Genomic DNA, 23,422 nt, shown 5'->3' with positions numbered 1-23,422 from the left:
AAATATTCGATGCTGTTACAACATATACGATTATTACGACAGTACGCGTGCACCCTGTGCACACATATATTCATATACATATATATATATGGGGTTTAACATGAAACATTCAATATGATTTTCGTTTCCAAGGATTCCCGATCGCTTCCCGGTCGGCAACATTCGCTTGTTCGTTATTAAGGAGTTTAGATTTTGGTATAGCTGGGATAACTGTTTCCCTGAGCGGGCACATCCGCGCCCTGAGACTGGTTAATCAGCGGCTGCTGCTGCTCTCGGGTAAGCTGAATCTGCTTGAACAGCGAATAGATGCCGCAGTAAATGTAGATATGCAAACCTAAAAGAGAACAAGCAATGCGCAGTTAGTACAGTATACGTGTATGTATGTGTGTATATACAATTTGATGTATAACAATAAGCGCACGATAAGCAGCGTCTGTAATACATATGTACACAGAGCCGGCAAAGCAGGCTATCAGTATGACAATTACGTATGAGTATGTGTGCACATCTGCACTTGGCTGTGTGAGTGCAAAATTAAGATTGCATTGAGTTCCCCACTGGGAAACAATATTGTGACTTACCTAGCCCAATGAATGTGACTATCAACACAGGAACAATACGATCGATCTGGCCACCGGTCAGCGCTAAGATCAATACGACGAAATGATATATAATGCTAAATATGAGTCCAACGCCAGAGTTGATCAGCCAGGGCAACAGCATCAAATGACGTTCCTGCATTAGAGTAAAAGAGACGGACATACAAATGCACAAGTAGGCAAATAGACAAAAAAAATAATATACATATATAATAGTATAACAGAACACATGTGCAGCATCTCTGCTTCACTCACCTTCATTGTGCCCAAGATAAGCATGCCCGATGCCAACAAATTTAGCACAAAAATGCCCAAGTAGACGCTGCACGACACGATTAAGCCTGCAAATATATGATTTAATGGGAGTTTTAATGCACTTTGCACTTGTCGGTTTTCCCTATAATGCACTTACCCATGTGAATTTCATCATATTTCACTGCGTCTTCAGTCATGTTACCCACAATGCTGCGAGCAATCACATCGGCGTTCCCCAATATGGTGGCCAACAGAATTGTCAGCACAAAAGAGGACACAACACCAATCCATCCGAGGACGACGCCGGCGGTGCTTAGGCGCATGCAGCACACCCTTTCCATCATTTTCAACGTTTGTTTATTACAAAATTTGAAATAAACTGAATTCAAAAAACAAAATCAGAAAATATGTAATGAATAATGAAATCAAATTCCAACGCAAACACATACAAGCACACATATACACATATACACTTACACAGAACTTCGGTCAGTAATTTGTAGTTGCTTCCTACACGTCGCAATTGAGAATGAATGCAGTATGAGAAATGCGCAGCAACGTTAACTGTAACTGGCAAGCTTTATAATGGGATGACACTGTCGAATCACAAGCAAAACATTGATGCTGTGCCTCTTGCGCAAACTGAGCACAGATGTGATGTGAACTATAAGTCGCGTACAAGATAATTGAATCATTTATTTTTATGCTTTACAATCGTATTCTTTGTTTGTAACGCGCTCCACCTAAATTCTAATGAAAATGCAATAAATTTAATAACTTTAAGTCACAACAATTCACTTTTATCAGCACAAAACAAATACATAATTATCACTAAATAGGAGGTTATTCACAGCTACATTTATCAGCGTGACTAAGCCGTGACTGTATTGCCAGACTGTTGCAAAAATGCTTTTGCTTGTTTAGCGAAATTTCAAAAAATGAATAACTGTTATATTTGTGTTATATGAACTGTGCATTTCACACATCAAATTGTTATAAACGCCTCTCAGGGGAACCGTAAACACGCTCATTTACTGTACTCCTGACTCATGACACACATATACATACATGCTAATGCACGCTATACACATCTCTATTGCCGGTTGGGGAGATGAATGTGGGGCGTAGCAGAATGTGGAGACGCGTCAGTTGTCAGTTGTTGTTCGCCTGTTGCGCGCTTCGCTTGTGTTTGAGTTGTGCGTCGCGATCCGATCCGTTCCGCTTCGATTCGGGAAAAACTGAAAACTTTGTCAACGTTGCCGCGCACATTATAAGCCAGGCCTGAAAATGAGATTCGAGCTAACCGTAGACCGTGGACCATGCGATACAGAGCTACGCAGCTGGTGTCTGGGCATAGCTATCTATACGTTAATTTCCATAGCACTAAATACGCTATTTGCGCCGTCGGGTGAGTGAGAATATACATATGTTAAGTTTTTGTGGCTTTTTATATGTAAATAAATATACATATATATGCTACAACATTCGTTTAAATTTTATGTTCACATGAATATGTTTTGGTTTCCAACCATTCTACACAAATACATATGTACATTTCCAACGGTCACACAGTCTACATATATATATATATGTGTGTATGTGTATATGTTTCAATACACACACACACACAGACACCTATATACGTAAATATAAAGTATGAGCTAATACTTCTCTATAGAAGGCGTTTCGAAACGTGTTCTCATGACAAGGGCGACTGTTTTATTTTGTTCGTTTAGTTTTTCGTTTGTTTTTTTCAAAATTACATAGATAGTTTGGAATTTAAACGACTGTGATGCCAAGTTTGAATAAAGTGATGATCACACAGAGATTAATTCTTATTTTCCAGCTCTGACTTTTATTGGATTCGCAATTGCGGTCATTGCCAATGTTTGCCTGCTTATTGGCTGCCTGCGGGTAAGTTAATGTTATTGAAGATAATTTTTTTAAAATATATAATATGTCGGGCTAATGCTTAAGCTTTGATATTTCCGGTCCAAGCAGTAGCAATTATTTGTACGCCTGATAAGCCATATCTAGAAGTTAAGATTGCTCTTAAAAATGTTCTACACTCTGCTGACTGTGCGAAGAAAAATTTGCACAACACACACACACACACATACATATACATTTCTGTTATTGAGAGCAACAAGTGTTAAATTTGCAGTTCTTGCAAAAAGTCAAAACGAAGAAGCCGTCTATATAATCTGTTCCCACAGGCAAAGCGGGCATATAGGTTTCGTGGAGTAGACATCTGTTCCTATGAATTGAATTTTATTCATTGCCCATAACACATTAAGTATAACAGTTGCGGTCACGCCTACCGACACACTCTGTTAGTTAACCTATAAAAATATAGGTATTTACATGCATACATATACATATATATATTTCCCAGTATTTAAGCGCTGCAGTTCGATGATATCAGAGAATTAGGCATTTTCGCAACTGTGATGTCACCCATTATTATTTTTGAAAAATTCGAATCAATCGTCGTGAGTTCACAAAGGTATTCCATTCAGAAATGGCAGCTAATATTCCCGAGAAATTCAAATTCTTCTACTATTCAAAATTTCTTAAGGAAATTTGATATTTTGAATGCCAACCGGTTAATACCCTGTTGTTTTCATGCCAGTTAACACATGTATCTTAACAATTGACTACTTATGATCTTAAAAGATTGGGTTAGAAAGACTCACAACCTGCAGCTAGTATTAAACTGACTACAGGGTATTTAGCAGTCGTGCCTACAAAATGTTTGCTCTTTGCATTAATTATACTAATTTGCTGATGATAATAAACTTTCTACATCTTCCAGCTGTAAACATATGTATATTAATAAATGAAGATCTATTCTTGATTCCCTTTATAGTATAACCATGTGCTGGTCGGCATCTGGCTGATCTACGCCCTCTTAATAGCCATCAACTTTCCGTTTGCCGTATTCGGTACGATCTTCCATTTTGGTGGATATCGCGAGGCGACGGGCTTTAACAATGTCATCTTGGCGCTGCTCTTTTACATTGTTGTGATGCGTAAGTAGCTCTTCGAACTCCTGATCTACATATATTATATGTATATATCTTCGTTTCAGTTATTTGCTTGTTCTGCGCACGCATCGTGTACTCGTACCACCTGCAGCTGAAGAATCGCCAGGGCAGTCCGCCGCAGCATTCGGTGGTTGTTTGAATCGACCAGGTGTTCGCATTTCGTGTGAATCTCTCCTCATTTTGGTTGCATTTGCCGGCAATTGTTTAATTTAAGAGTTTACCGTGTGCCTTCGTTTTATACATATTTATATATACAAAATAAATATTTGTAATTAAATACTGCTAGAGCTCTATTGAATTGCAATTTGTCGTTTACTTCGGCGCAGCTATCAACAGTTGAAATATACACATACATACATACAAGTTGCTACTAAGCTAAACATTTCATAGGACTTACTCAACAGTTAAAACATAATATTCATTAATACACATAGTCGGCTATATATATATATATACTATACTGCACTATCTAACTAGCTATCGTATCGCTCGGCTCACTCTCTAAACGTAAAATGGAAAGTTGGTCTTCTTGGTTGTCTGCATGAAGCTCGTCTCCGCGTTCTGGCTGCTCAGTTTCGCTTGAACCGCCGCAAAGATGCGCGCCGTCTGACCGTTGCCGCCCAGATTCAGCTCCAGCTCGAACTGTGTCAGGCTTCTCGTCTGGATGTGCGCCTGCGTCGTCTGCCTGTAGGCCGCGACCAGTTTTCATCTGGGCGTTGTGATGCTCGGCAATTTCTCAAGAAAATCTTGGGCCAAAACATCTTCAATCTCCTGCAGGCAACTGGCCACATTCTGCTCCGTGTCGGCATAGTTGCACGGATTGGGGCAGCTAATGCCTAGCGTGGAAAAGAATGGATATAGCTCCTGCAACGACTGCAGCTGCTGGAAGCCCAACATCAGGTGACGATTGCGCGCACGCTGCAAGAGCTGTCAGAGGCTTAATTTGTGACCCACAACTGACTCAACTGGGATGGCACTTACCGGCGACTGATTGGTATATTTCATGTCCATGAGGCGTGCCACGCGCCGCACATGCGGCACATACAGTGCATTGGGCAATGCGGCCAGATTCTCAATGCTGCCATTGGGCAGCGGCAACGGCACCACCTCCTCGTGCACATCGAACTCGGTGCCCACAAAAGCCCAGCGATACATTTGGAAATGCGGCAGCTTCGTGGCCGGCAGCACACAGCCCAGTTCCAGCAGCTTGCACGCCTCCAGCTGCACCGAACGCCAGTGCTGCATGGGCGTCTGGGGGTTGATGCCATTGCTGGCGCTCGAATTGGAAGACGACCAGGAGACATCAATGCCCGGCAGCAGGCGTGTTTGTTGACTGTAAGAACAGTTAGAGGGTATATATAAACATTAATATTGTTTTGCACCCATTTATCATCAATGGGAATGGATTCTCTATAAATCTCTCTTTAGGTTAAATACGATTTGAGCCCCTTAATGCTTTCACAATCTAAATAATCTACTTAGACGCACCTGCGCTCATCGCTCTCCGACTTGAGTTCCTGTTCCATTTGCAGGAACACCTGCACCATTTCGGCTATGATGATGGGCCACAGGGAGGTCACATGATCGGGTGACATGCGCAGCAGCAGCACACGGAAGCACAGGAACACGGCAGCCTGCACAGCGGGACCCAGCGGGACTAGACGCAAACTGTTGGCCAATTGCTCTGCAAGCAGTTGGAAAATATGATATTAAACACGTTCCACAAGTGCTGACACTATAATCCTACCCTGAATATCCGGCATGTACTTGTTGTGCTGATCGAATTCGCTGCAGTAGATAACAAAAGCGAGACGCTTGAGCAGCATGGCGCGCAGCTCGTACTCCTGATCGCGGGAGGCGAAGATGTTTAGGCTGCCCGCCTGGGAGAGGCTGACGCGCGTCATGAGCTCCCGGAATGTGGTATTGTCGTAGGTCATTAGGCTGTCCATGATCTGGCGCCAGAAGGGCAAGCATGAGATGTGCATTTGAAAGAAAGCGGTGTCCAGCAGCAGGTCGAGCATATCCTTGCGCCACGCCTTTCGCGTATACTGATAGCCACTGAGGCTGGCCAGCAGGGCGGAGCAGGCGTAAAAGAAGGGCACATTGCGTGCCGTGTGATTCTTCAGATACGGCGTTATATTGTAGAGCAGCGTCGTCACAATGGTCACCACCTTGTCCTTCTCCTGCGAGCCATAGGCTACGTCTAGCAGATTCGAGAGTATGCCGGCAAGCACGCTCTGCGCCTGGAGCGAATATTGTTGTATGCCGCCGCCCAGGCTGTTGTCCTTGGCATGGCCATCGGTGTCCTCCTTGACGGCCAGATTGCGACGCAGCCAGGTGGTCTGTTCCAGGCAGGCGCCGGCGACGCTAGACAGTGATTCCACCAGACGCGCCGTGACATCGTGCAGCTCACGCACCTCCTTCTTGTCGGGGAAGGGCATCTGGGGACAGCGCTGTACAAACTCATTGAGCAGCATCAGCAGCGCGAATTGCGCAGGCGGCGTCAGATTGAGTCCATCGCGGATGAGCACCAGCAGCGAGGCCCAAGCATCTGCCAGCTGTGGCGCGGGTGCGGACCTCATATAGAAATAGAAAAGCTCCAAGGCGCTAACCTCAATGCTTAGGTGAGCGGGCGGCCGGTGAATGGGCGGCGGCGACTTGACCACCTGATGCAGGGTCTGCACAAACGAATCCATGGGCATGACGCGTATGCTGGAAACCAGCGACACAAGGCTCAGCTGTGCCGCGCAAGCCTGCAGCGTAGAGTTGCGTTGAAACTGCTCCGAGATGCTTGTCGACGAGCTGGAACTGATGTTGTTAGAGTTGCTGCAGCCCCGTTGCTGCCAGGTGACAGCAATGGCAGTCAGGAAATTGCATCCATGATGCAGAGAAACGGGCGAAAGAAACTCCAGCAACTGCTGACGCACCGGACGCAACTGACCCAGTTCACTGTCCCAAATGGCCGCAACGCTGGTCATGATGCGCGGCAAATGCGAGAGGACCGCGTTGCGTGCCGCCTGCAGCTGAGGATTGCGTGGCGCCGTGGCCGTGGAACTGGATTCACTCGCCGAGAGAAATGAGTGCACAATGCTATTGAGCAATTGGCCCGTGCTGGAGCTTTGCGCCGCAACGCTCGTCTGCGGATAGGCCTGGTTGAACAGATGCGAGAGCGCTGTCTGCTGCGTATTGTCCAGCAGGCAATAGTGACAGAGTATGGTGAGCGCCTCCAGCTGGGACAGCACATAGTCGGGCGGAAAGTGGCGCTGCTGGAGCAGCGAGAGTCGCGCCAGACGATCCAGATTGTTGCAGAGCTGATGCACCACGCTGATGACAATGTTCGTGAGCGAGCCAAAGCTAAAGCAGTTGAGCGAACTGGTCACCAGATCCGTCCAGTTGCGATGCAAATGACGCAGCCGCTCCTGCTGCAGTGCGCCCAGCACGGCGGCCAGGAACATGGGCTGCTGACTGATCAGACAGTTGGGCAAATATTTGACATTGGCGGCGGCGCCCTCGGCCAGACGTGTGGGCGAGGCATTGCCCGAGGCATTGTTATCCTCAGCAGCGCCGGCGCTGGGCGTATCCTGGCGCAGCTGATGCACCTCATGCTCCAGCCTAATGACAGCCAGCAGCAGACGCAGCAGCTGCAGCTGAAAGCAATCCGCATGCAGTTGATCATCCTGCGGATCATTAAAGCTGAGCACCTGATCCGCATAGCTGCTGCTGCCGCCGGTTCTGCGCGCATAGCTGCACACGGAGCTGTTGAGGCAGTGCAGCATGACCTTCTGCAGCTTGGCGCGCGCCAGCAGATCAGCTATATAGCAGGCCAGGCCACGACCCATGCCCTTAACTATATCGATGAGCTCCGTGCAGATGAGCGCCAGCAGCTCAATGCTCTCCAGCTGAATTCGACGATTGTTAACCACGTCCTGCAGCGTTGGCGGCTGACGTTGTGCATCCAGTGACTCGCGCTGAAAGTAGCCGCGCGCATAGAACAACAACAACGTGACCAACAGCTCCAGCTGCATGCAGCCCCGATAGCCCTGGGCGTACTCCGAGTTGCTGATGCTGCCGGCAAAGCCCTTGCCCGAGATGCTCTTGCGATGTCTGATGAGCAGCTGCTTCAGACTGCCGCTGCTGAAGGATGTGGTTATGGACAGGCACAGGAACGTGCGCTTGTCACAGCAGATGATGTTGCGCAGCGTTTGCAGCGCGTAGAGCGTCTGTCGTGTGTCGTAGATGGCCAGATAGAGCAGCAAGTGGTTGTGATAGAGATTGGCTGCATCCGTTTGTCGCGAGGTTCCTATGCCCAAGGAGCTGTTGCTCTTCGTGGACGAGCGTATGCTTAGCTGTTCCTCTGCAGCCGCGGCCGCCGCCGCATTCTGTCGCAAAATTTCCACATTCTGTTTGCTCTTTTCGAGCGTCTTCTGCCAATCCGGCTGCAGCTTGCTGGTCTCCAGCGACAGACTGCGGCGCTTGTCCTCCACATTTATGGTGTTTTGTGTGTTCACTTCATTGCCCAGCTCAGCCTCCTCCTCGCTGTGCGTGGCCGCCACCTCTGTGTACAACTGCTCGGCCAGATTGCTGTTATTGCTGTCCGTCGAGGTCTTGGAGATGCAGCTGAGCCGCTTCTTCTCGTTGCTGGTCAGCAGCTTTTTGCGTTTGCGCAGCTCCTTGGCCAGCTTTTTGCCCACGGCCGCCTCGCTGAAATACTCATCCGCCGGCAATGCGTGTTCATTTTCCGGCGCTGGCGCCTGCTCCTCGGGCTCATTCAGGCTGGAACCGCCTGGCGTCTTCTCCCGCGTCAATCGATACATTTTGCGGCTCTTGATGCGCTCGTGCTGGGTTAGTGCCTCGGTGACGCGCTCGCAGTCGCCCACAAAACGCTTGACATCATCGCCTCCGCCGCCCGCCCCACTGGAGCTGATCGTAAGACTGTCCTCCTTTTCAATGCTTGTCTCGCGCAACTCTGAGTCCGACTCAAAATCGCTGCTTTCCGAGTGGTCGGTGATGTCCTGGTCGAAGTGCAGCGATGGCTCCGGCTCGGGTGCAGTCTGCAACTGCGTTGGCTCACTCTCATCCATTGCGCTGGCCAACTTCTGTTCCAGCGGTGTTTGAGGCGCATCTTTGCCAGCGTTATGCACCAGCTCAATGCGTGGCTCCTCCAGATCGGTTTCATCATCGAAATCATGCGCATTCTCCAGAGGATTTATGATCAGGCCAATGGTATTGATATCCTGCAATGCCTCGCTTGCCAGCGGTGTTTTATCGCTCACAAAATTGGATGTTTTATTGGTTTTGCCGCTGAGCGTTACCCCAAAGATCTTCTTCGGCAAATGCCTAATGGGGCTCTTCTTCTTGCCGCTTGTGCCAACGCCGCCGGCGGTGCTGCTAGCCGCCTCCATGTGATGATACTTGACGTTGCCCTGCTCCGAGCTAATGGCATAGACATCACGCTCAAAGGCCGGCGCCTGATGATCCTCATCGCAGGCCTGTTCCGTTTCCGCTGACTCGCGATACAGCTGCTGCATGTGCACAATGCCCACGCGCTTCGAGCTGGCGGAGAGCAGAATCTTGTACAGCGGCTTTGTCAGACGCGCCAAGTCGCCGCGCAGAAGCGAAGCCTGCAGCCAATTGGTCACGAATGTGCGCTCGGACATGTAGTGCGGCAACGCGAGCGTGTCGAGCACCTTGAGCAGCGTCTTCTCGAAACCACGTGACATCTGCTTCTCCCTGCCCAGATGCCAGAGTAGCTCGAACTTTTTGTAGCTGCGCGCCTGACTCTCGCGCAGACGCTCCAAACAGGCCGTGGGGCAGAGTAGCTGCGCATCTGCCACACGCTCCAGCTGGTAGCTACGCAATGCGTTGCCGGCACCGAGTCCAGTTTGGGCTTGTGCCTGAAGCAAATGTTGGGCATGCATCCGATTACCAATGACGGATTCGACTAGTCCTGACTCCAGGCAGCTGTGCAGCTGATGCAGCAGCGCTGATATTTGCGAGGGATCAATGCCCGGCGTGCCTAGGTAGTCCCACAATATGGAGGTGACTAGCTGAAAGACGCGTGTACGCTGCTCCATGTAATTGACGTGTCCAAATTTGAGAAGTGGCAGCATAACCACAAAGGTGACGCCTGGACTCGTCGTGTGCTCGATCTGTGAGCGCAACAGGCTGGAAAAAAAGAGCTGTTAAAGTTGGGAAAGGCATTGGCAGCGAGGTTATAGCTACCTGATAAGATCAAAGAGCGTGGTGATTGCAGCCACCTGCAGCTCCTTGTCACTCTGCGCAAAACAGGCCACCAGGCACAACACCTTTAGCCAATTGGGTAGCTCCGGCTCTGCAAAAGATAACAAAGGCTTAGTACAAGTAATTAGGGTACAATTAGGTTCCAGGCTCCAGTTACCATTCTTGTCCAGCACAATGTGCTTATTGCAATTGGGAAACGTTGACATCTCCACCAACAGGGTGGCGGCCAATTTGACGGCAGAGCGCAAAGCCGTGCTCAATTGCAGCTCGGAGAGCTGTTGCACACTGCGCTGTGTCTGCCCGTCGACTAACAACTTCTGGTGCGGCTCCTCGGTGGCATCACTATCGCTGCTCAGTTCGCTGGCGCTGACAGTGGGCAGTGAGAGATTAAGTAAACGCTGCAGCTGCTTGGAGCGCGGCACCAGATCCACGCGCAGCAGGCCAAACAGTCGCTCGATTTGTGACTCACGGGCCGGGCACTGATGCTCCAGCACCTGCTCCACCATAAACAGGCTAGAGCTGTGACTGGAGCTGCGCTGTAGCTGTACCTTGATTGCGCATTTATTGCTGCTCGAGCCTAAGTCGGAGCTGTCGGAGCTGGTTTCGATTTGCAGCAATTGGCGCGCCAAATAAACCTCAAAGAAGATCTCGTATTGTCGGATGCATTTCTCCAGAACGGAAAAGCCGCGCTTTTGTGTAGCTTTGGTCTGCTCATCGTCTAGCTGAAACTCTGCACAATGCTCCGGGGGTGCACTCTTGGGCGGCTCCTCACCCGCATCGTCAGCGACGTCAATGGGCGTCGGATTGCTGGGCGCAATTACAATATCCTTGGGTCGCGATTTCTTCGGGCTGTTGCGTGTAAATGGCATCTTGGCCTTCGCCTTGATCTTCTTAATGCTGCGCGGCGTGTCCAGATCTGAGGAGGACTGCTGACCCGTGTCCGAGGCGCTTATCTGCAATATTGACAGTCATATTAATAAATATCTTAGAATCGGGCTCAAAGACTTACATCCTTGTCTAGCTCGGAGAGTCGTGAAAAGGATTTCGCCTTCTTTTTGGGACTGTGCCGCACCACGCTCTGATTGGAGGCAGAGCGTCGGATAAGCTCTTCGTCCCCGGGCTCCGCACACTGAGAATGCTCACCAAATTGATTCAATCGGGAATCAGATTTACTTTTCTCCAGCGCATTGGCTTGTGTGGTAGACTCCAAAGTGTTGTTGCTGTTGCTGCTGCCGGTGGCATTCACGATCTTCTCATCTGAGCCGGAATTGCTCTGCTCCAGTAGCTTATTCAGCTTAATTGGGCTTCTGTGGGCACAATTGAAATAGTAAAGTTAGCAAAGGTGCATCATATTTATATTGAAACTCTTAGTTACTCACGTAATCATAGGCTGCACGCGGGACACAATCTTCATGCAAAGCTTTAGGGCGGCGGTGATCTCATCGCTGCTTAAGCAATCCATGTGCAGGGAGAGCAGCTGGGTAATGGCTAGAAACACTTTGGGTAAGTAGACGCGAGTGGTTTCCGTGTACATTTCAAGTGATATGGTCTCCAGTAGGAATTCGGTGAGCACGCATATTTCCAGCACACACGGATCTCCGGAGCCAACGATGCTGGCGAATTTGCCATCGCTATTGGACTGGACAGAGCTAGGCGCCTGCTGGCAGGCGCGCTCAAACATGTTGGTCATGTAGCTCCAGATGTAGGCCGGATCGAAGGTGGCAAAGAGCAGATTGGCCGACTTGAGCGCGTCCGCGTTGCTGCTAGAGATGTACATGGCGCGTATTATGTCATGCAGCACGAAGTCTAGCACGGCGCTGCCGATCTCCGCCTTGTCCAATAGTGAGAGCATAATGCGATACGGCTTCAGATCCATGGGCTGGCACTCCAAGCTTAAACGTAGCGTGCTGACCAGTGCGCTAATAAGTATGTGCCGGGAATGTGTGATAAAATATGGCTCCTCTTTTTGTCCGTCCACTGGTGCAGAGTCCAGCGAAAGCGTGTCATAGGTGGGCGAATTTTTGGTTACCTCGCTGGCCAGCAGCCAGGAGAAGAGTCGCCTATTTAGCGACATATCGCGCCGCAGTATTGTATTCAAGCCATTCGTGACCAACAACACCAGCTGGTCCTCGTCCAGCAGCTTGGTGTGCATGGGAAAGCCCAGCAGCAGGAACTCCAGCGTATTGCGCTGCACCAATATCACAGAATCGTTGAGGCAGGCGCACAGCGCCGACATCATGATCTCCCGATTGTGACCCATTATGTATATCTGTTTCTGCATGTCCAGGCGCTTGTTAAAGTGCTCCAGCAGGAAGGTAATTGCCGGCAGTCGTATAGCCGCATTATTAGCCACCGACTCCCACAGCACTGTATAAAAGTGCATGGGATTGACCGCTAGGCATACATTTTTAAGCAGCGCACTTATGCGCTCAAAATGATCCAGACCACAATCATAACCAGGCAGCACACCACTGAGGAAACCGCTCAGCGCCGGACGCAGCTTATCGCCCAGCGGCACAAAGTATGTCTCATAGATTGTTAACAGCGCCGGGCGCACATTCATGGCCGCGTAGCCGAGCAGTGGAAAGAGTCCAGCCCTACAATATGGATAAGAGTTTAAGTAAAAAGCTATCATACGTTGTCAAGGCTCCAAATATGCTCACCCATAAATAAACTCTGTGGCCAGACGTTCGGGTCCCGTCTTGCTGAATATCACCGAGTATGTTTCCAGCGCCTTCAAATGTACGCCCGAGGGCAGGGCGGGGTGCATGCACTGTGCCAGACGTTTGGCTATCTTCAGGCGTCTGGGTATGACCTGGTATTGCGTATTACTTGATATTGCCTATCGCAGAATCGGGTTCAAGAAGAGTTACAAATATTAATAAAGTTGAATGAAGTGCGAAATCTGAATATGAATTAATAAATATGTTAAAACTGCATTTTGCTGCCTTTCTGATATTGCATTTATATAAAGGAAATTAATTATTTTATATTACTTTTTTTGATTTTCATAACTCGAACTATATAGAGTATTCCCGATCAGATCTTGAGATATACTATGAAAATAAATAGAAAAATAGTTTTCAAATTCGTGCACATCATAAATCGTAAGATCTGACCGATTTTAGGCTTATTTATTCTATTAGTCGTATAGTGAAAAACTTGAAATACACTTCGGGCACAGTGAAAAATCCCAGAAATACGTTAACGAGAAAACAAAGGCGATAACGCTAGCTAAATAAGCGCATGAATCAGCATGAACCAGCGGGGCAAATGCTGGCTGGCTGGCTGGCGAGCTGGCGAGCTGGCGACTGTTATAGTTATCAGAGCTGGCAGATGGCGCGTGGCTGCGGCAAAATGTGTTTGGCTATTTGTGGGTCAGCAGCATACCTTGCTCAGTTTGCCCAGTGCAGCTATTAGGTCCGCCCACTCGCTGGAGTATTCGAAATTGCGCAGCGCTTTGTCAATGTTGGTCATATATTGGCGATACTTTGCCTCGGCCATGAGCTTCTGCTCCTCCAAGAGCGTGTCCGCAGACTCCATGGCGAGCTTTGTGACTGAGTCGATAGCTGAAAAGACGCACACAAAAAAAAAAAAGAAGAGAGCCCAATTGAAAACAACAATAAGAAAATCAATAACAATTAACAAACACTTGTTGCCGCCGACGTGTGTGTCCTTGGGCTTTTACTAGACGCTGGCCGTTTGTTTTAGCCGTAATGCATACATATTTAATGAGTGTGGCATCCAGCGCACACGCGTCCGCATCTGCGTCAGCTGCAGCTGCGGCCAACAACACTGCACAAAAGTGTTGAAATCACTAGCGAAAAATATGCTTGTGTGTGTGTGTCTATGTGTGTGTTCTTTGTTCACACATCTATTCGGCCGCAAATTGAATTTGTTTTTGCTTCATGTTGCATATATATTTCACATTTCACCTTATTAACCCCCTTCTTAGTGGGCAGCACAGTTCAGTTGTTGTTTTTGGTTTTTTTTTGTTTTTTATTATTCTGCTGCTGCTGCTGCTGTTTGCTCTCTCGCGCACGTCACACAATTAACTGCGAATGCAATTACTGTGACGACGACTCGAGACTCGCGAGACTCGCGACCAGCTGATGACGAATTTTTTTGCAGACAGACGACGACACAGTGTTTGAACTTTTGTTTATGATCTGCAAGTTACGTAGCAAGCTTGCTGTGCGACATTTTGTGTCGCATTTGTTCCCTGCACAAATATTTTAGTATTTATTATTGATTTACATTGCAAAAATATACGTTCTGGCAGAGCTAAAAAAATCACAATAACTAAAGCAGACTGTTGGTCGAGGTCTTATATTTTCTAATACATTTTTACATATATCGATAACGATATATCGATAGATTTGCTTAGCTATGGTGGAATGACACCACATTTTGCATTCTTTCGATATTTGACGGTTGCTAATATAATGCTTACAAATTGGCATCCACTTGACTTTGTACTTTTGCCTAGTATTTGGAATTTAAAAAAATAGACCAAACATGGTATTTAGGAGTTGTACTATGCTTACTACATTTGAGCAATATCTTATCTTAAACACTTGCCTGAAAGTGTAAATCTCTTTTTACGTGCTGATGATAACCGTTCTTTCATTTTCCTTTTGTAACAGCTGAATCTCTGGTAGTTTCCTATTACCGCTCTGCTTTGCTCTTTGATTTTGTCCGAAAGCGGAATGGCGGTGCAGCCCCAGGCGTTTTTTTGGGTGCGTCCAGTTGCATTTTCAGATAGAGCATGTATTTTGTACTAGACCTAGCCGGTTGCAATGGTTTTTGACATCCTGCATAGCTAAATCTGCTGCGGCTGCCTGTAGCGCACTTTCCTTCGATGAATTATAGAGTTGCGAAAGTACTCTAACATCGTATAAATATATCGATGCTCAAACAAATAAATTCGATACTGAGATATCGCACGAAGGTAGGCGCCAACTGTATTTAAAACCGTAAATTTAAAACACAAATCACAATCTTTGTTATTTTCAGTAATTTGTATAATGCAACCTACCAATTAAATATTTTTGAGTAATAAATTTGAAAGACTATTAGACGGGGAATTATATCCTAAATACGTAAATTTTAATACACAGTCCTGTATAGTCAATGCTTTAGTCATTTTTAACGTGCACATCAAAGGCTGCCATCTATCAAAACTTCGCTGCTACAAGTGTAGCTTTAATATTTCACGTTCAGCAGTTACCAAAAAATTATTTGTGAAAAATAAATGCATGGAATAGAAAGAACATTAATGAAAATAACAGATTCTCCAAACTGTTAGAGTACTCATAGCAAAAAGGCATAACGGACAATAGCTGTTAATTAACATTGTCAATTATGAACTATCGGTAACATTTAACTATCGATATTTCTGCAATTGCCAAGCTACATTGTCGCCTTGTCGTTTACTCTCAGGGTTGCCTCTCATTTGTCGGCTTGTCGCTCATTCTGTTTCCTGCTGTCGAACCGTGCGGACGCTCGTGCGTATAACGCGCTCTTGTCGTCGCTCTAGCTCGTTTAACGGTTGCTTTCAAACACGATCACAAGCGGCTGTGAATAAAATTGTAGCAAAACAAAACGCCGGTGTACGTCTAATACAAACGCCTAAATGTTCAATAGAGTTAACAAATAAATCGAAGTGCTGTGAAGAATATTACTAATAAAACCGAGCTTGTGACTTGTGCAAACGTCACAAAAGCAACAAAAGTGCCTTTTCTCTTGCTCTTGCCAACGTACACACATACCAGCACACGAACATACAAATTCGTATGTTGGTAACAAATACAAGTGCAAACAACAAACGACGCTCTTAAATACGACACATACATTCACACGCCTTGTGGTTGTGTGCGTGAAACCACTTTTTACCTGGATTTACCTGTTTGTGCGAGTGAAATAAGCCGAAGAGCGGCAAAAGCGAAGAGGTGAACAAAGCGAAGTTGGCAATCAAAATGAATACCAAAGCAAATGAGTGAATGATATTGTTAAGTTAAATGTGAATACTTTTGAATATACGCTAAGAATAAGCGAAAATTAATTAAATAAATTGCGTTTTATGGCCCTCTGCTGATTCAGTTCGATTTAATTTGTGCGTCGGTTGCCATGAAAATGCAGTCTAAACAAACGGCAAAGCGTACGAACACAAATAAACAAATGTGAGGGAGAGACAGAGAGAGAGAGAGAGTCGGAGAACGAGAACGAGAGCGAGTTTAGAGTTGGAGTTCAATAGAAAACGTCAATTGACGCAACGTGAATCTGTGATCACACACACACGTACACACACATACACAGATATATCAGCATAGAAAAATACTAAAAGAAATACTGGGTGATTCATGAAAAAGTGTATTGTTTTTTTGCCGCGATGATTTCAACTACTTAAATTCAACGAAACATCCCACCTTTACTCGTGCTCCCCTCCTTCCGACTGAGAATAAAATGCAATAAAATGTTGTTAAAATCACAAAGTAACGACAATATCGCGAATCCCGCTCAACAGCAGCCACATCATCAGCATAAGCGAAAATGTCGCTGTCAAGCAACAACAACAACAACAGCAAGAACAACTCGCTACAGTTACACCTGCCCGCGGCCACAGCCACGCCCACTGCACAGGCTGCTAACGATAGCGTTAGTTTTAATCATCTCCTCACACTGCACACCCGCCCTGTTCGTAGAAGCACTCCATGCCGGAACCGGCACCGGCACCGGCTCCAGCTCGAGTGCTTCCTCGTTCCAGATGGGGACGTTCGATAGCATTGCGGGCGACAATCGTAAGCCGGCTTTCAAGAACTGCGCCGGCTATGCGCCTTCCGTGAAGGAAGAGCAGCCGGAGAACACGTATGTGTTCACGGTGCAGGCGGTTGATCCGGATCCCAACCAGGATATACATTACAGCCTGGTACAGTCGGCCAGCGAACGGCCCAAGTTCTCCATCCATGAGTCCTCCGGCGTCATTATGACCTCGCACATCTTTGACCGCGACGAGCCCATTCACGAGAAATTCGTCTTTGTCACGGTCCAGGCCACGGACAACGGGCTGCCGCCCCTCGACGACGTCTGCACCTTCAACGTGACCATCGTGGACATCAACGACAATCCGCCCGTCTTCAACAAGGCACGCTACGACGAGTCCATGTCCGAGAATACCATGGTGAGTCGCCGCAAAAATCTTTTGCATCCGCTCCGTCAACCGGGTCAAACGCGTGGACCACGGATTACCGCCGTTTGACCTGCACGACCTATACCTAGCATCCTCTCCAGACTTTTTCGAGAATTCGATTCTCTTTTTTAACGACGAATTTGGATACGTTCAAGAAATAGGGGGATTTCAAAATTTTAGGCATGGGATATGGATAATCTAAAGGATAATGTAAAGGATGTCTGATTTTTAGTTAGATCCAAAAACAGCATCAGTTGAGATTGTGGCTTGAACATGTTGCCAACGGGAAATTTTATTAAATATTAACTTAACCTTAAACTCTTTAAATATTATATTTTGATGAGATCTTTTATTACAGTCTTTTTTTTTTTTAATAATAAAAAAAGTTGTCGCGGCTTAAAACAGGTTTTCTTTTAATGATTATTTCGAAAAGGTTTGCAGCGAAAATTCTCACGAAGTCATAAAGATCTGGCAGATGAATATTCTCAGATAAATAAGATACATAAGAGATAACTGTCGAATACCTGCTTACCTTATTAAGGGACAAATTTCGTGATAAACAAATATGATGCCCTGTTTGACTACGGAATAAGTTAGTTGGGGTATTCCCCTAATTGTTAGATTTTACTGTTAATCGGAACGATTGCTAAGTAACAGGGAAGGAGGAGGGGGGGATATTTAAGATAAATCTATAGATATTATTATGCACAAGCTAATAAAAAGGTAAATGGATTGTTTTTCTCGCAGAGTTTTCATTTGATATATATTTATATAAAGTAGTTTATACAAAAATCTTGGGCATTTATTTTACTTTGTCTGGATTTCTGGGTTTTATCTAATTTGGAATGTACCATATTGTCGTTAGACCCAGACCAAGAGCATATTTATAAAAGAGAATTGGCCTTGAACTAGTGTTATTCTTCCATATGTGCTGCGCACCTGCTATGTGCTGCTTTTGTTGGACAAGCACAAAAAACCGATCAATAATTAAATACAGTGGTCGCTCGATAAATGCAAATAAATCCGTTTGCCAGATTTCTTTAATACAAAATTTAAATGCCATATGCCAAATTTTGTGGAATGCAAAACAATTGCAAAGAAATATTACTAAAATTTAGTTTCAATTTTTTTTGCTAAGAGAAAAAGTATTAAAAATATGTGAATAATAAAATATAATAAATGTGTAAAAACTTCTTCTGCGAGAAACTTAGGCGGAAATATTCGTAGAGCAAATCTCATAAATTATCAAAAGACAGACAGCCAAACGCAGAGTTCCCAAGCTAATATGCCCCTAATATAGCCTCTTCTCATTTTAAGCATAGTAAAAAAACATTTTGGTTAGAATTCAAATTCAAGCTAGCAAAGGTCGCACATGGCGAATAGCCACTGTAGTTAAGGGCACACAATATGTGTGGGTTTTGCATTGGTCAGGTTTTCCGTTTCAGTTCAGGCTAAAGCTTTGAATGGGCTGGTGGGAAAATTGGCATAAAATAAGTTGAGGAAAATGTGCATAATTGTGTTCTGGCAGGTGGGCAAGTGTGCTGCAGGCGGGGCCTGGGGGAAACTGGTCTCTTGTATGGAACTTGAATCGAACTCGTTTCTCTTTTACTTTCAGCTTGACGCGGTGGTCATGTCGATCAGTGCCAGCGACTTTGACGATCGGAACAACAGCATCGTGGAGTACGAGATATTGCGGGAGCGCGACTTTCAGTACTTCAGAATTGACAAGGAGTCGGGCATCATCTATTTGAGTCGACCGATTGACAAGCGGCCCGGCCAAATGTACACGATTAACGTGCGTGCCTATAATATAGTGCCAGATCCGTTGCAGGAGGCGCGCATCGAGGTGCGCATACGCGTGGTGGAGTCATCGATAAAGTCGCCCTCGTTCGTCGATCCCATTGACGAGCCGATCTACCTGAAGGAGGATCTCAACAACTTCTCGCAGCCCATAGCCACACTGCGGGCCGTGTCCAATATGCCGGACAAGCCGGAGGTCATCTTCGAGCTGATCACCGGCCGCACCGAGCAGACTAACGGCAAGAACACGTTCGTGTTCAATCAGATCGGCAACGAGGTGACCATCAAGCTGGGCAAGAGTCTCGACTACGAGGGCATCACGGACTATACGCTGACGATGAGCGTGCGCAATACCTTTGAGCTGGCTGCCGAGCACCAGATCAAGATCAAGGTGGAGGACGTTAACGACAACATTCCATTCTTCACGGAGGTCAAGTCGGGCACGATACTGGAGAACGAGCCGCCTGGCACGCCGGTGATGCAGGTGCGCGCCTTCGACATGGACGGCACACCGGCCAACAATATCGTCTCTTTTGAGCTGGCCGACAACCAGGAGTTCTTTGCGATCGATCCGAACACGGGCAACATCACGGCGCTGACGACCTTCGATCGGGAGGAGCGCGACTTCTACAACGTGAAGGTCAGCGCCACAGATAACTCGCCGTCGAGCCTGTTCGATAACGGGGATCACAACCATGGCTACCAGGTGTTCCGGATCTCCATTGGTGATAAGAACGATCATCCGCCGCACTTCCAGAAGTCCATGTACCTGGCGGACAAGCTGCTCGAGGACGCCAACACCAACTTCGAGGTAATCGAGGTGAAGGCCGACGACGAGGACAACGCCTCGCAGATAGTCTACAGCATTGAGAGCGGCAACGTGGGTGACGCCTTCAAGATCGGCCTCAAGACTGGCAAAATCACAGTTAACCAGCGCCTCGACTACGAGACAATTACCGAATACGTGCTGATAGTGCGGGCCTTCGACGGTTTCTACGCCGACAATACAACGGTTGTGGTCAAAATTGAGGATGTCAACGACAATCCGCCCGTGTTCATGGAGGAGTACAGCAAGACCATTCCCGAGGGGCCCATTCTGTCGAACGATTGCATTCTGATCATCAAGGCATACGATCCGGACATCAAGGATCGCACTGCGGACCAGCACATCACGTACTCGATTGTTAAGGAGGATCACAAGAAGCTGCTGACCATCGACAATAGCGGCTGCTTGAGGCTCATCCATCCACTGGATCGCGACCCGCCCAATGGGCACAAGAGCTGGCAGGTGCTGATCTCGGCGAGCGACCAGGACGGCGTTGGCACATCCTTGAAATCGGTTAAGCCCGTGATCATCACACTGGAGGACATCAACGACAATGCGCCGTTCTTGATCAATCAGATGCCCGTCATCTGGCAGGAGAACCGTAATCCCGGCCAGGTGGTCCAGCTGCTGGCCAACGACTATGACGAGCCGCAAAACGGTCCGCCCTTCACGTTTGGCATCGACAGCGACGCCTCGCCCGACATCAAGACCAAGTTCAGCATCGACAACGACTACCTCTTTGCCAACGTGCAGTTCGATCGCGAGGTGCAGAAGGAGTACTTCATACCCATACGCATCAGCGATGCGGGCGTGCCCAAGCAGAGTTCCGTGAGCATTCTGCATCTGATAATTGGCGACGTGAATGACAACGCCATGTCGGAGGGCTCCTCCCGCATCTTCATGTACAACTACAAGGGCGAGGCGCCCGATACGGACATTGGCCGCGTCTTTGTGGACGATGAGGACGACTGGGATCTGGACGACAAGATGTTCGAGTGGAAGACTGGCATACCGCACGAGCAGTTCCGACTCAATCCGAGCACCGGCATGATCACCATGCTCGAGGGCACCAGCGAGGGCGAGTACCTGTTGGAGTTCAAGGTCACCGAGGAATCCATTCTGATAACCAGACACTGGGTCTACGCCGACGTGACGGTCATTGTGCGCGAGCTGCCGGAGGAGGCGGTGGACAAGAGCGGCAGCATACGCTTCTACAACATCACCAAGGAGGAGTTCATCAGTGTGCCGCGCGATGTGCAGGCGGACGATGTCTTCTCGCTGAAGGATCGCCTGCAGCACTCGCTGGCCAAGCTGTTCAACACCTCGGTATCCAACGTGGACGTCTTCACCGTGCTACAGAATGAGAACCGCACATTGGACGTGCGCTACTCCGCCCACGGCTCGCCCTATTACGCCCCCGAGAAGCTCAACGGCATGGTCGCGCAGAGCCAGCAGCACCTGGAGAACGAGCTCGATCTGCAGATGCTGATGGTGAACATAGACGAGTGCCTGATCGAGCGGCTCAAGTGCGAGAGCTCCTGCACTAACGAGCTGCACAAGAGCTCCGTGCCCTACATGATCTACTCGAACACCAGCTCCTTTGTCGGCGTCAATGCGTTTGTCCAGGCGCAGTGCGTCTGCGAGGCGCCGCCCTCATCCTCGCCCTGCCTCAACGGCGGCAGTCGCCGATACGGCGAGAACGACGCCTGCGACTGCATCGATGGCTTCACGGGTCCCCACTGCGAACTGGTATCGGTGGGCTTTTACGGCAACGGCTACGCCTTCTACGAGCCCATCTCCGCCTGCGACAATACGCGCATTAGCCTGGAGATTGCACCGCAGCACGAGCAGGGTCTCATCATGTACCTGGGCCCGCTCAACTACAATCCGCTGCTGCCGTTAACGGACTTCCTGTCCCTGGAGCTGGACAAGGGCTACCCGGTGCTGAGCGTGGACTACGGCTCTGGCATGGTGCGCATTAAGCATCAGCACATCCAACTGCAGGCGGGTCGCTCCTATCAGCTGGACATCATACTGCAGAGGGCCAGCATCGAGATGACCGTCGACAACTGCCGCCTGTCCACCTGCATGAGCCTGGGCGCCCCGCAGGGCCCCAACGAGTTCCTCAACGTGAACGCGCCCCTGCAGTTGGGCGGCACGCCGGTGGATCTGCTGCAGCTGGGTCGCCAGCTGAACTGGACGCATGTGCCCAACCAGCAGGGCTTCTTCGGCTGCGTCCGCAACCTGACCATCAATGAGCGCACCTACAACCTGGGCTTGCCCTCCCTCTCCCGCAACATCGACAGCGGCTGCCAGCGCGCCGTGGCTGTGGCCGTGAGCTTTGGCATTGATCGCAACTTCATTATTGCGATCATCACGTGCATTGCGCTGCTGCTGATCATCCTGCTGGCCGTGGTCGTGCAGAAGAAGCAGAAGAATGGCTGGCACGAGAAGGACATCGACGACATACGCGAGACGATCATCAACTACGAGGACGAGGGCGGCGGCGAGCGCGATACCGACTACGACTTGAACGTGCTGCGCACCCAGCCCCTGTACGAGGAGAAGCTCTACAAGGATCCGCATGCGCTGCAGTCGGGCATGCGGGATCCCAACGATATACCCGACATTGGTGACTTCCTCGGCGGGAAGAAGGAGAACTGTGACCGCGACACGGGCGCCAACACCGTGGACGATGTGCGGCACTACGCGTACGAGGGTGACGGCAACTCGGACGGCAGCCTGTCCAGCCTGGCGTCCTGCACCGACGACGGTGATCTCAATTTCGACTATTTGTCCAACTTTGGACCACGTTTCCGCAAGCTGGCCGACATGTACGGTGAGGAGCCCTCCGACACGGACTCCAACGTGGACGACGAGCAGGGCTGGCGCATTTGAGGAACCAGCACGTGAACTGGAACTGGAACTGGAACTGCAAGTGTTAGCGAGAACGAAATTGAAAAGACTTTTACGATAAGTTGTGTAGGGCGCCGGGACGCCGGCATAGCCGGACGGACCCAAGTCGGCCAAACGACGTGCCGTGCGCTCTTGAAGACATTGCAAATATATTATAGATTTTATAGTGGAGGAGCATTGCAAGGGCATAGGAACACGTTTTTTGTATGTAACCGCAGAAAGTGATCTTGATCTTACGTAAAAAAAAAAAGAAATCGAAACTTTAATTTAGCAAAGCATCCGAGAACAAAACATCTGCAGAATTGTTGTCTGTATTTTTCGACAAAATATAGAACTTAACATAATTATCATAAACTTTATATCGTACACACACACACACACATATATAGCATAAGTATATATAATATATATATAATTAAATCATTATGAAATGAAAATCAAAATTCAACAAAAATATTCCTACGAAAACAAATAATTAAAAAACGCATTGCATTTTCTTGCATATTCCCAACAATTTAAATCTAAGCTTAGGGCCTAATATTAATTTAAT

At 48.0% G+C, this 23,422-nt stretch overlaps 4 protein-coding genes across 4 annotated transcripts; 2 read left to right on the top strand and 2 right to left on the bottom strand.

The window, feature by feature from the left end:
- Positions 1 to 25: 25 nt before the first annotated feature.
- Positions 26 to 1,426, bottom strand: LOC115762837. The gene is made up of 5 exons (XM_030705209.1): positions 1,332 to 1,426; positions 1,012 to 1,233; positions 855 to 940; positions 582 to 735; positions 26 to 334 (listed from the first exon to the last, which is right to left on the bottom strand). The coding sequence occupies exons 2-5, from the start codon at positions 1,196 to 1,198 to the stop codon at positions 186 to 188; spliced, it is 576 nt and encodes a 191-aa protein (XP_030561069.1). The 5' UTR covers positions 1,199 to 1,233; positions 1,332 to 1,426; the 3' UTR covers positions 26 to 185.
- A 591-nt stretch (positions 1,427 to 2,017) lies between these two features.
- LOC115762843 lies at positions 2,018 to 4,178 on the top strand. The gene is made up of 4 exons (XM_030705221.1): positions 2,018 to 2,262; positions 2,701 to 2,768; positions 3,724 to 3,886; positions 3,946 to 4,178. Exons 1-4 carry the CDS (start codon positions 2,142 to 2,144, stop codon positions 4,038 to 4,040), a joined length of 447 nt encoding a protein of 148 aa, XP_030561081.1. The 5' UTR covers positions 2,018 to 2,141; the 3' UTR covers positions 4,041 to 4,178.
- On the bottom strand, positions 3,998 to 14,425 carry LOC115762820 (protein dopey-1 homolog). The gene is made up of 11 exons (XM_030705184.1): positions 14,077 to 14,425; positions 13,532 to 13,710; positions 12,805 to 12,983; positions 11,521 to 12,738; positions 11,151 to 11,448; positions 10,299 to 11,094; positions 10,124 to 10,232; positions 5,649 to 10,066; positions 5,390 to 5,585; positions 4,883 to 5,234; positions 3,998 to 4,828 (listed from the first exon to the last, which is right to left on the bottom strand). Exons 2-11 carry the CDS (start codon positions 13,682 to 13,684, stop codon positions 4,607 to 4,609), a joined length of 7,941 nt encoding a protein of 2,646 aa, XP_030561044.1. The 5' UTR covers positions 13,685 to 13,710; positions 14,077 to 14,425; the 3' UTR covers positions 3,998 to 4,606.
- A 1,215-nt stretch (positions 14,426 to 15,640) lies between these two features.
- LOC115757795 (DE-cadherin) lies at positions 15,641 to 22,935 on the top strand. The gene is made up of 2 exons (XM_030698214.1): positions 15,641 to 17,321; positions 18,946 to 22,935. Exons 1-2 carry the CDS (start codon positions 16,617 to 16,619, stop codon positions 22,852 to 22,854), a joined length of 4,614 nt encoding a protein of 1,537 aa, XP_030554074.1. The 5' UTR covers positions 15,641 to 16,616; the 3' UTR covers positions 22,855 to 22,935.
- Positions 22,936 to 23,422: the final 487 nt, after the last annotated feature.

This window comes from Drosophila novamexicana, unplaced genomic scaffold, assembly GCF_003285875.2.
Source record: "Drosophila novamexicana strain 15010-1031.04,08,12 unplaced genomic scaffold, DnovRS2.1 tig00000008-arrow-pilon, whole genome shotgun sequence".
NCBI lineage: Eukaryota > Metazoa > Arthropoda > Insecta > Diptera > Drosophilidae > Drosophila > Drosophila novamexicana.
Note: the sequence above shows the minus strand (reverse complement) of the source record. Positions and strands in the feature narration are given on the sequence as shown.

Excerpts from the sequence above, each read along its gene's own strand:
- LOC115762837 (XM_030705209.1), bottom strand. The coding sequence starts at position 1,198 with ATGATGGAAAGGGTGTGCTGCATGCGCCTAAGCACCGCCGGCGTCGTC. Across the intron at positions 736-854 it reads TTATCTTGGGCACAATGAAG|GAACGTCATTTGATGCTGTT; the intron begins GTGAGTGAAGCA and ends ACTCTAATGCAG. Across the intron at positions 335-581 it reads AGTCACATTCATTGGGCTAG|GTTTGCATATCTACATTTAC; the intron begins GTAAGTCACAAT and ends GTTCTCTTTTAG.
- LOC115762843 (XM_030705221.1), top strand. The coding sequence starts at position 2,142 with ATGAGATTCGAGCTAACCGTAGACCGTGGACCATGCGATACAGAGCTA. Across the intron at positions 2,263-2,700 it reads TACGCTATTTGCGCCGTCGG|CTCTGACTTTTATTGGATTC; the intron begins GTGAGTGAGAAT and ends CTTATTTTCCAG. Across the intron at positions 2,769-3,723 it reads TGCTTATTGGCTGCCTGCGG|TATAACCATGTGCTGGTCGG; the intron begins GTAAGTTAATGT and ends TTCCCTTTATAG.
- LOC115762820 (XM_030705184.1), bottom strand. The coding sequence starts at position 13,684 with ATGGAGTCTGCGGACACGCTCTTGGAGGAGCAGAAGCTCATGGCCGAG. Across the intron at positions 12,739-12,804 it reads GCCACAGAGTTTATTTATGG|GGCTGGACTCTTTCCACTGC; the intron begins GTGAGCATATTT and ends TCCATATTGTAG. Across the intron at positions 11,449-11,520 it reads CGCGTGCAGCCTATGATTAC|AAGCCCAATTAAGCTGAATA; the intron begins GTGAGTAACTAA and ends TTGTGCCCACAG.
- LOC115757795 (XM_030698214.1), top strand. The coding sequence starts at position 16,617 with ATGTTGTTAAAATCACAAAGTAACGACAATATCGCGAATCCCGCTCAA. Across the intron at positions 17,322-18,945 it reads CCATGTCCGAGAATACCATG|CTTGACGCGGTGGTCATGTC; the intron begins GTGAGTCGCCGC and ends TTTTACTTTCAG.